Source organism: Hyperolius riggenbachi, chromosome 3, assembly GCF_040937935.1.
Source record: "Hyperolius riggenbachi isolate aHypRig1 chromosome 3, aHypRig1.pri, whole genome shotgun sequence".
NCBI classification, from domain to species: Eukaryota; Metazoa; Chordata; class Amphibia; order Anura; family Hyperoliidae; genus Hyperolius; species Hyperolius riggenbachi.
The window spans coordinates 518,290,897-518,304,285 of NC_090648.1; the positions used below are offsets into that span (position 1 = coordinate 518,290,897).

Consider the following 13,389-nt stretch of genomic DNA (forward strand, 5'->3'; position numbering starts at 1 on the left):
AGTGTACTTGTACCGCACACCACCTATAGGGGGGACATAGGAAGGCATAAGACTACAGATGTGTACTCTCTGCACACACAGAGTACTTGTACCGCACACCACCTATAGGGGGGACACAGGAAGGCGTAAGACTACAGATGTGTACTCTCTGCACACACAGTGTACTTGTACCGCACACCACCTATAGGGGGGACACAGGAAGGCAAAAGACTACAGAGGTGTCCTCTCTGCACACACAGTGTACTTGTACCGCACACCACCTATAGGGGTGACATAGGAAGGAATAAGACTACAGATGTGTACTCTCTGCACACACAGTGTACTTGTACCACACACCACCTATAGGGGTGACACAGGAAGGCATAAGACTACAGATGTGTACTCTCTGCACACACAGTGTACTTGTACCGCACACCACCTATAGGGGTGACACAGGAAGGCATAAGACTACAGATGTGTACTCTCTGCACACACAGTGTACTTGTACCGCACACCACCTATAGGGGTGACAGAGGAAGGCATAAGACTACAGATGTGTACTCTCTGCACACACAGTGTACTTGTACCGCACACCACCTATAGGGGGGACACAGGAAGGCATAAGACTACAGATGTGTGCTCTCTGCACACACAGTGTATCGCACACCACCTATAGGGGTGACAGAGGAAGGCATAAGACTAAAGATGTGTACTCACTGCACACACAGTGTACTTGTACCGCACACCACCTATAGGGGTGACACAGGAAGGCATAAGACTACAGATGTGTACTCTCTACACACACAGTGTACTTGTACCGCACACCACCTATAGGGGTGACACAGGAAGGGATAAGACTACAGATGTGTGTACTCTATGCACACACAGTGTACTTGTACCGCACACCACCTATAGGGGTGACACAGGAAGGGATAAGACTACAGATGTGTACTCTCTGCACACACAGTGTACTTGTATTGCACACCACTTATAGGGGTGACACAGGAAGGGATAAGACTACAGATGTGTACTCTCTGCACACACACAGTGTACTTGTACCGCACACCACCTATAGGGGGGACATAGGAAGGCATAAGACTATAGATGTGTACTCTCTGCACACACAGTGTACCGCACACCACCTATAGGGGTGACACAGGAAGGGATAAGACTACAGATGTGTACTCTCTGCACACACAGTGTACTTGTACCGCACACCACCTATAGGGGGGACACAGGAAGGCATAAGACTACAGATGTGTACTCTCTGCACAAACAGTGTACTTGTACCGCACACCACCTATAGGGGGGACACAGGAAGGCATAAGACTACAGATGTGGACTCTCTGCACACACAATGTACTTGTACCGCACACCACCTATAGGGGTGACACAGGAAGGCATAAGACTACAGATGTGTACTCTCTGCACAAACAGTGTACTTGTACCGCACACCACCTATAGGGGGGACACAGGAAGGCATAAGACTACAGATGTGTACTCTCTGCACACACAGTGTACTTGTACCGCACACCACCTATAGGGATGACACAGGAAGGCATAAGACTACAGATGTGCACTCTCTGCACACACAGTGTACTTGTACTGCACACCACCTATAGGGGTGACACAGGAAGGCATAAGACTACAGATGTGTACTCTCTGCACACACAGTGTACTTGTACCGCACACCACCTATAGGGGTGACACAGGAAGGCATAAGACTACAGATGTGTACTCTCTGCACACACAGTGTACTTGTACCGCACACCACCTATAGGGGGGACATAGGAAGGCATAAGACTACAGATGTGTACTCTCTGCACACACAGTGTACTTGTACCGCACACCACCTATAGGGGGGGACACAGGAAGGCATAAGACTACAGATGTGAACTCTCTGCACACACAGTGTACTTGTACCACACACCACCTATAGGGGTGACACAGGAAGGCATAAGACTACAGATGTGTACTCTCTGCACACACAGTGTACTTGTACTGCACACCACCTATAGGGGGGAAACAGGAAGGCATAAGACTACAGATGTGTACTCTCTGCATACACAGTGTACTTGTACCGCACACCACCTATAGGGGTGACACAGGAAGGCATAAGACTACAGATGTGTACTCACTGCACACACAGTGTACTTGTACCGCACACCACCTATAGGGGTGACACAGGAAGGCATAAGACTACAGATGTGTACTCTCTGCACACACAGTGTACTTGTACCACACACCACCTATAAGGGGGACACAGGAAGGCATAAGACTACAGATGTGTACTCTCTGCACACACAGTGTACTTGTACCACACACCACCTATAGGGGTGACACAGGAAGGCATAAGATTACAGATGTGTACTCTCTGCACACACAGTGTACTTGTACCACACACCACCTATAGGGGTGACACAGGAAGGCATAAGATTACAGATGTGTACTCTCTGCACACACAGTGTACTTGTACCACACACCACCTATAGGGGGGACACAGGAAGGCATAAGACTACAGATGTGTACTCTCTGCACACACAGTGTACTTGTACCGCACACCACCTATAGGGGTGACATAGGAAGGCATAATACTATAGATGTGTACTCTCTGCACACACAGTGTACTTGTACCACACACCACCTATAGGGGGGACACAGGAAGGCATAAGACTACAGATGTGTACTCTCTGCACACACAGTGTACTTGAACCGCACACCACCTATAGGGGTGACACAGGAAGGGATAAGACTACAGATGTGTACTCTCTGCACACACACAGTGTACTTGTACCGCACACCACCTATAGGGGGGACATAGGAAGGCATAAGACTATAGATGTGTACTCTCTGCACACACAGTGTACCGCACACCACCTATAGGGGTGACACAGGAAGGGATAAGACTACAGATGTGTACTCTCTGCACACACAGTGTACTTGTACCGCACACCACCTATAGGGGGGACACAGGAAGGCATAAGACTACAGATGTGTACTCTCTGCACAAACAGTGTACTTGTACCGCACACCACCTATAGGGGGGACACAGGAAGGCATAAGACTACAGATGTGGACTCTCTGCACACACAATGTACTTGTACCGCACACCACCTATAGGGGTGACACAGGAAGGCATAAGACTACAGATGTGTACTCTCTGCACAAACAGTGTACTTGTACCGCACACCACCTATAGGGGGGACACAGGAAGGCATAAGACTACAGATGTGTACTCTCTGCACACACAGTGTACTTGTACCGCACACCACCTATAGGGATGACACAGGAAGGCATAAGACTACAGATGTGTACTCTCTGCACACACAGTGTACTTGTACTGCACACCACCTATAGGGGTGACACAGGAAGGCATAAGACTACAGATGTGTACTCTCTGCACACACAGTGTACTTGTACCGCACACCACCTATAGGGGTGACACAGGAAGGCATAAGACTACAGATGTGTACTCTCTGCACACACAGTGTACTTGTACCGCACACCACCTATAGGGGGGACATAGGAAGGCATAAGACTACAGATGTGTACTCTCTGCACACACAGTGTACTTGTACCGCACACCACCTATAGGGGGGGACACAGGAAGGCATAAGACTACAGATGTGAACTCTCTGCACACACAGTGTACTTGTACCACACACCACCTATAGGGGTGACACAGGAAGGCATAAGACTACAGATGTGTACTCTCTGCACACACAGTGTACTTGTACCGCACACCACCTATAGGGGGGAAACAGGAAGGCATAAGACTATAGATGTGTACTCTCTGCACACACAGTGTACTTGTACCGCACACCACCTATAGGGGTGACACAGGAAGGCATAAGACTACAGATGTGTACTCTCTGCACACACAGTGTACTTGTACCGCACACCACCTATAGGGGTGACACAGGAAGGCATAAGACTACAGATGTGTACTCTCTGCACACACAGTGTACTTGTACTGCACACCACCTATAGGGGTGACACAGGAAGGCATAAGACTACAGATGTGTACTCTCTGCACACACAGTGTACTTGTACCACACACCACCTATAGGGGTGACACAGGAAGGCATAAGACTACAGATGTGTACTCTCTGCACACACAGTGTACTTGTACCGCACACCACCTATAGGGGGGACATAGGAAGGCATAAGACTACAGATGTGTACTCTCTGCACACACAGTGTACTTGTACCGCACACCACCTATAGGGGGGGACACAGGAAGGCATAAGACTACAGATGTGAACTCTCTGCACACACAGTGTACTTGTACCACACACCACCTATAGGGGTGACACAGGAAGGCATAAGACTACAGATGTGTACTCTCTGCACACACAGTGTACTTGTACCGCACACCACCTATAGGGGGGAAACAGGAAGGCATAAGACTACAGATGTGTACTCTCTGCATACACAGTGTACTTGTACCGCACACCACCTATAGGGGTGACACAGGAAGGCATAAGACTACAGATGTGTACTCACTGCACACACAGTGTACTTGTACCGCACACCACCTATAGGGGTGACACAGGAAGGCATAAGACTACAGATGTGTACTCTCTGCACACACAGTGTACTTGTACCACACACCACCTATAAGGGGGACACAGGAAGGCATAAGACTACAGATGTGTACTCTCTGCACACACAGTGTACTTGTACCACACACCACCTATAGGGGTGACACAGGAAGGCATAAGATTACAGATGTGTACTCTCTGCACACACAGTGTACTTGTACCACACACCACCTATAGGGGTGACACAGGAAGGCATAAGATTACAGATGTGTACTCTCTGCACACACAGTGTACTTGTACCACACACCACCTATAGGGGGGACACAGGAAGGCATAAGACTACAGATGTGTACTCTCTGCACACACAGTGTACTTGTACCGCACACCACCTATAGGGGTGACATAGGAAGGCATAATACTATAGATGTGTACTCTCTGCACACACAGTGTACTTGTACCACACACCACCTATAGGGGGGACACAGGAAGGCATAAGACTACAGATGTGTACTCTCTGCACACACAGTGTACTTGAACCGCACACCACCTATAGGGGTGACACAGGAAGGCATAAGACTACAGATGTGTACTCTCTGCACACACAGTGTACTTGTACCACACACCACCTATAGGGGTGACATAGGAAGGCATAAGACTACAGATGTGTACTCTCTGCACACACAATGTACTTGTACAGCACACCACCTATAGGGGTGACACAGGAAGGCATAAGACTACAGATGTGGACTCTCTGCACACACAGTGTACTTGTACCGCACACCACCTATAGGGGGGGACACAGGAAGGCATAAGACTACAGATGTGAACTCTCTGCACACACAGTGTACTTGTACCACACACCACCTATAGGGGTGACACAGGAAGGCATAAGACTACAGATGTGTACTCTCTGCACACACAGTGTACTTGTACCGCACACCACCTATAGGGGGGAAACAGGAAGGCATAAGACTACAGATGTGTACTCTCTGCATACACAGTGTACTTGTACCGCACACCACCTATAGGGGTGACACAGGAAGGCATAAGACTACAGATGTGTACTCACTGCACACACAGTGTACTTGTACCGCACACCACCTATAGGGGTGACACAGGAAGGCATAAGACTACAGATGTGTACTCTCTGCACACACAGTGTACTTGTACCACACACCACCTATAAGGGGGACACAGGAAGGCATAAGACTACAGATGTGTACTCTCTGCACACACAGTGTACTTGTACCACACACCACCTATAGGGGTGACACAGGAAGGCATAAGATTACAGATGTGTACTCTCTGCACACACAGTGTACTTGTACCACACACCACCTATAGGGGTGACACAGGAAGGCATAAGATTACAGATGTGTACTCTCTGCACACACAGTGTACTTGTACCACACACCACCTATAGGGGGGACACAGGAAGGCATAAGACTACAGATGTGTACTCTCTGCACACACAGTGTACTTGTACCGCACACCACCTATAGGGGTGACATAGGAAGGCATAATACTATAGATGTGTACTCTCTGCACACACAGTGTACTTGTACCACACACCACCTATAGGGGGGACACAGGAAGGCATAAGACTACAGATGTGTACTCTCTGCACACACAGTGTACTTGAACCGCACACCACCTATAGGGGTGACACAGGAAGGCATAAGACTACAGATGTGTACTCTCTGCACACACAGTGTACTTGTACCACACACCACCTATAGGGGTGACATAGGAAGGCATAAGACTACAGATGTGTACTCTCTGCACACACAATGTACTTGTACAGCACACCACCTATAGGGGTGACACAGGAAGGCATAAGACTACAGATGTGGACTCTCTGCACACACAGTGTACTTGTACCGCACACCACCTATAGGGGGGACACAGGAAGGCATAAGACTACAGATGTGTACTCTCTGCACAAACAGTGTACTTGTACCGCACACCACCTATAGGGGTGACATAGGAAGGCATAAGACTACAGATGTGTACTCTCTGCACACACAATGTACTTGTACAGCACACCACCTATAGGGGTGACATAGGAAGGTATAAGACTACAGATGTGTACTCTCTGCACACACAGTGTACATGTACCGCACACCACCTATAGGGGGGACACAGGAAGGCATAAGACTACAGATGTGTACTCTCTGCACACACAGTGTACTTGTACCGCACACCACCTATAGCGGGGACACAGGAAGGGATAAGACTACAGATGTGTACTCTCTGCACACACAGTGTACTTGTACCGCACACCACCTATAGGGGTGACATAGGAAGGCATAAGACTACAGATGTGTACTCTCTGCACACACAGTGTACTTGTACCGCACACCACCTATGGGGGTGACACAGGAAGGCATAAGACTACAGATGTGTACTCTCTGCACACACAGTGTACTTGTACCGCACACCACCTATAGGGGTGACACAGGAAGGCATAAGACTACAGATGTGTACGCTCTGCACACACAGTGTACTTGTACCACACACCACCTATAGGGGTGACACAGGAAGGCATAAGACTACAGATGTGTACTCTCTGCACACACAGTGTACTTGTACCACACACCACCTATAGGGGTGACATAGGAAGGCATAAGACTACAGATGTGTACTCTCTGCACACACAGTGTACTTGTACCACACACCACCTATAGGGGTGACACAGGAAGGCATAAGACTACAGATGTGTACTCTCTGCACACACAGTGTACTTGTACCGCACACCACCTATAGGGGGGACACAGGAGGGCATAAGACTACAGATGTGTTCTCTCTGCACACACAGTGTACTTGTACCGCACACCACCTATAGGGGTGACACAGGAAGGCATAAGACTATAGATGTGTACTCTCTGCACACACAGTGTACCGCACACCACCTATAGGGGTGACACAGGAAGGGCTAAGACTACAGATGTGTACTCTCTGCACACACAGTGTACCGCACACCACCTACAGGGGGGACACAGGAAGGCATAAGACTACAGATGTGTACTCTCTGCACACACAGTGTACATGTACCGCACACCACCTATAGGGGGGACACAGGAAGGGATAAGACTACAGATGTGTACTCTCTGCACACACAGTGTACTGCACACCACCTATAGGGGTGACACAGGAAGGCATAAGACTATAGATGTGTACTCTCTGCACACACAGTGTACTTGTACCGCACACCACTTATAGGGGTGACACAGGAAGGCATAAGACTACAGATGTGTACTCTCTTCACAGACAGTGTACTTGTACTGCACACCACCTATAGGGGGGACACAGGAGGGCATAAGACTACAGATGTGTACTCTCTGCACACACAGTGTACTTGTACCGCACACCACCTATAGGGGGGACACAGGAAGGCATAAGACTACAGATGTGTACTCTCTGCACACAGTGTACTTGTACCGCACACCACCTATAGGGGTGACAAAGGAAGGGATAAGACTACAGATGTGTACTCTCTGCACACACAGTGTACCACACACCACCTATAGGGGGGACACCGGAAGGCATAAGACTACAGATGTGTACTCTCTGCACACACAGTGTACTTGTACCGCACACCACCTATAGGGGTTACACAGGAAGGCATAAGACTATAGATGTGTACTCTCTGCACACACAGTGTACTTGTACCACACACCACCTATAGGGGTGACACAGGAAGGCATAAGACTACAGATGTGTACTGAATTAAAGGTTTTGAATCAATGAGAAAACAAAAAATACAAAATTTAAAAAAAAAAAATACACCTTTATTTCCAAGTAAAATTTTGTCACCATAAATTGTACTAGGGACATCATTTAAATGTTGTGAAAACAGAACAAACGGACACATGAAATGTGAGAGTTTTATCCAAAATAGCATTATTTATTTTAGAACTACAAGGGATGGAATCAGAGAAAAGAGTGTATTTTTTGCCATGTTTTTCCCTTTTAAAATGCATAGAAAATAGTAATTACTGAAAACAAATATCACCCCCAAAAGCGTAATTGGTGGTAAAAACAAAAACAAGATATAGATCATTTCATTGTAATAAGTAGTGATAAAGTTATTGGTAAAAGAAAGGGAGGAGTGCTGAAAGGTGAAAATTGCTCATAAAGTGAAAAACCCTTCAGTGGTGAAGAGGTTTATGAGCCTATAGATTTCCTTATGGCCACATGCCAGTGCAGCTACCTCCCTCCCTCCCGATTGTAATCACTTTCATTACTGACTCTTTAGTCATTAGCGACGTTTAATATGCTGGTGCATTATGAATCCTATATAATAAAACCCTACTCAGACTCGATAACGGTGTTAGAACAACTAAAAGTCTTGCGAACTAATTTACAAAACCTTCTCTTGTACCAATATGAACAAGCACTTAAAAAAACTAAATTCAAGTTCTATACCCAGAGTAACAAGCCTGGAACATTATTGGCAAAACAACTCAGGAAACGACTTGTGAAAACTAATATTCACTCCCTATACGATAAAAATGGTAGAAAATGTTTCAACCCTAAAGATATAGCAGACTCATTTGCAGATTTCTACACCACATTATATAATTTAAAAGCAGACAATGAAACATATCAACCAACGCAAGAAGAAATTAACTCCTTCCTTGAACAAATCAACTTGCCTAAAATATCACAAGATGATGCTGCTGCTCTCCAAACCCCTATCACATCCCTAGAGGTGCTAGAAGCTATTAACACACTAAAAATTAATAAAGCCCCTGGCCCGGACGGGTTAAGTAGTGAATACTATAAAACATACTCAGGAACTCTAATACCCTTTCTTACCCAGACCTTTAATCAAGCCATATTGTCTGCATCTTTTCCAACAGAAATGCTTCAAGCCACTATTACAACTATTCCTAAATCAGGCAAAGACCCCACCTTCCCTGCAAATTATAGACCAATCTCTCTGTTAAATACAGACCTAAAAATCTTTTCAAAAATTTTGGCCAAAAGACTAATTAACATCTTACCCACTCTTATCAAAAACGACCAAGTAGGCTTCGTTAAAAATCGTCACACCGCAGATGGTACCAGGAAAGTCCTAAATCTAATATTTGCAGCTGAAAAATCTCGAAGGCCTTCTCTGCTTCTCACTTTGGATGCAGAGAAGGCCTTTGACAGAGTCAACTGGCTATACCTAAGATCAATCCTAAATAAATTTAGTTTCCCACTATTCTTTCAACAAGCGATTATGTCCCTATACTCAGTCCCCTCTGCAAAAGTCCTTGCTGCTGGCCTATTATCCAAATCATTTAGTATCACAAATGGTACAAGACAAGGCTGTCCCCTATCCCCACTTATATTTGACCTTGTAATGGAGCCACTGGCAGAAAAAATCAGACAACACCCTAATATTCAAGGCATCAGAGTAGGCTCTTCCACATACCCAATTGGTCTCTATGCGGATGATGTAATCATCATGATTGAGAATCCTGAAAAATCAATAGCAGCAGTATATGAAACACTTAAGGCTTTTGGAAAAATATCTTATTATAAAATTAATGAAAACAAGTCCCAAATACTCCCCTTTAACATACCTGATCCAATGAAAAAAAGAATACAAGCCTCTACCCCCTTTGAATGGGAACCTTCCCAAGTACAATATTTGGGGATCCAGCTGACCAATCGTACCACTAAACTATACACAAAAAATTACATTCCATTACTTAAAAAAGTCAAAGATTTATGTAAAAGCTATAGACACATATCGATTTCCTGGGCGGGAAGAATAGCAGCAGTTAAAATGCTCATACTGCCAATCATACTCTACCAATTTAGAAATCTCCCCATAACCATACCCGCACATTTTTTCCCCAAAATTCAGAAAACCATTAATGAATTTGTATGGCAAAATCGCAAACCTCGTATAAATAGACACATCATGGGAATTCCAACCACTAAAGGCGGAATGGGAATACCAGATATCAAACAATACTACCTCGCCACGTTACTTGATCAATCCAAGTTTTGGCTAATCCCTTCGACAGCTAAAGATAAAGCATGGATCCAGTTAGAACAACACAATATGAGCCATAACTTAAGAGATATACTCCTCCGGACATTAATGCAACAACCAACTGCAAAACCCCAATCTCCAACAGCCCAAGCCTCATGGTTAGCGGTAAAAAGGTTTGCCTCCACACAAAAACCTGGTGATGGAATCACATTACAACAATGCCCCCTAGTATGGCTAAATTCCTTAATAGACGACTTAAACATAACTAAATGGTCTGAGTATGGGATAACCAATATAGGACAGTTAATGAATGGAGAAACCCCCCACACTTTCCTATATATACAAGGCAAATACAACATACCAGACACAGACATATATAGTTATGCCAAAATCCAACACTACCTACAACATCTACCAACACAGAAAAATAGGTTCCATAGCGAGCTGATACCCATCATTAAACACAATATGGTCAAAAAGTCCTCTACAGGTGTTTGGTACCAATGCTTGAAACAATTTCACAAACGTGAGCATAAATACATAATCGCATGGGAAAAAGATTTGGGAAAAGAGTTCTCTCAAGAACAATGGGACAAATTTATCTACATGTCTAGTCGTATCTCGCACTGTACAACACACTGGGAAACTTCCCAAAAAATACTGTTAAGATGGTACCTGACCCCTGATAAACTATCAAAATACGACCACTCCACACCTAACATATGCTGGAGAACATGTAAGGCAGAAGGTTCGTTCTTCCATATTTGGTGGCTCTGCCCTAAAATTATACCTCTATGGAAGCTAGTGATCCAATTAATTTTTGATATTACAGGTGTACATATACCATACAAACCTGAAACCCTACTGCTACACCTAGATATTAGCATGATCCCATCTCACCTGAAAACTCTAATCTTACATATTCTCTTGGCTGCCAAGATCTCCATTGCCAGAAACTGGAAAACAGATAACTGCCCAAACACCAAACAAATAATTGCTATAATACAACAAAACAGTGTATATGAATATATGAACATATGTATGCTAGGACCTGTAGTAAAGAAAAAGTATTCTTGGAGCAATGGAAGTTTTGGATTGAGTGGTACTCCATATATGAGAACAATCTTCAGACCCGTTAAACAACTGTTTACTCTATATAAGTCGTTGTGAAACCATTGCCAGAGCCTTATTAGACCCCCCCACAATCCTATATGCTCATGACTTGCCAACCCCCCCCCCCCCCCCCATCATCACCGTTACCAAAAAAAAATATCCCACACCTTGCCCCATAGGCCTGCTTCAATATATGTAAGGTATAATGTATAATGCATGATTGTTTACCAACTCTTTTGTCTACACTTGTTATACCACTTGTAATAGTGTTACTGTTATTGTTACTGTTATTTGGCTGTTACTAGCTACGATCAATAGTAGAATTAGACATCCAATGTCTAGAATGCCTCTCTGTTTTAATACTGTAAAGATGTATTTACAACTGTAAGAGGTATGCTTATAATTCATATTTGTATGTTGTTATCTGCTTACAAAAAATTCAATAAAAAACCAAACGATCAAAAAAAACCCCTACTGTCTCTGCGTCCCGTGTCCCTGTGAGTGTCCCATCTGTGCTCTGCGCATGTGCAGGGACGCAGAGACAGTGAGGGGGAGTGACGTGAGCCGCACGGCCAAGGGGCGGGCGGGCGGGCTGGCGCACGGCGTGGTCGGGCAGGCGCGGCTCGGGTGCGTGCATGGCAGGCGCATGCACAATGCAGACCTAGCCCGTTTTTTTAAAAGGGCTTAGGTCCACTAGTACAATTAATAATCCTATACTATTAAATGCAAGTGTCCCTGCATCATCAACTGAATGGTTGTGTGTCCCTGGCTTGTTTGTACTGAGCATGTGCGCAGCCAGGGCAGTTAGGACACAGGGCTGGATCTGACAGTTTGCTGTGTGTGGTTCACAGAGGTTCTCATTGCATTGTGGGAAATAACAGCTTTTTCCAACTGCCAAGCAAGCAGCTCCCTGTGTGCCTATACTTCAGACAGTGGTGGGGAAGGAGCAGGCGGGACACGTATGTGCGCGCATTGCAGGGGGTAGCGGCTGTGACCTAGCACACGTTTTTTACGGGCGAGTCTTTTTACTAGTAATATATGATTCCTTATGGTTACAGGCCAGTGCAGCTGCCTCCCTCCCTCCCTGCTGACTGTAATTACTGACTCTATAGTCATTAGTGCTGCGTAATATGTTGGAGCTTTATAAATACAATAAATAATATTATAAGTTTCCTTATGGTCACAGGCCAGTGCAGCTGCCTCCCTCCCGCTGTGCTGACTGTAATACACTCTATAGAGAAGGTCAATGACAGGCAGCAGAAATGTCCCTTTGTACAGCGGCCTACCTGATGCGGGCAGATTTTGTAGACCTTCCCCCCTGTTACGTGGGGCGGCGGCTGCTTCACACGTGTCCCGTTCTGTACAAACTCTGACAGGGCCAAGATGGAATAACACATGTTGTCCTACACAGGAGAATAAACAGAGATTCATATCACGCAGTTACCATAGCAACACGCATGTGCATCACACAGTTATCATAGCAACAAGCACATGCATCACGCAGTTACCATAGCAACACGCAGGTGCATCACGCAATTACCTTAGCAACACACATGTGCATCACGCAGTTACTATAGCAACACACATGTGCATCATAGTTACCATAGCAACACGCACGTGCATCACGCAATTATCATTCATATCACACAGCTACCATAGCAACACGCATGTGCATCACACAGTTATCATAGCAACACACACGTGCATCATAGTTACCATAGCAACACACAGGTGCATCACACAGTCACCAGAGCAACA

General features: G+C 45.5%; 1 protein-coding gene across 7 annotated transcripts in view; it reads right to left on the minus strand.

The window, feature by feature from the left end:
- Positions 1-13,389, minus strand: part of HMGXB3 (HMG-box containing 3) — a 205,552-nt gene that overhangs the window by 22,676 nt on the left and 169,487 nt on the right. For all 7 annotated transcript variants that reach the window (XM_068278426.1, XM_068278430.1, XM_068278428.1 and 4 more), the window contains exon 17: positions 12,918-13,034. In XM_068278426.1, coding sequence (XP_068134527.1) covers positions 12,918-13,034 — 117 coding nt within the window. The remainder of the gene's footprint in view (positions 1-12,917; positions 13,035-13,389) is intronic.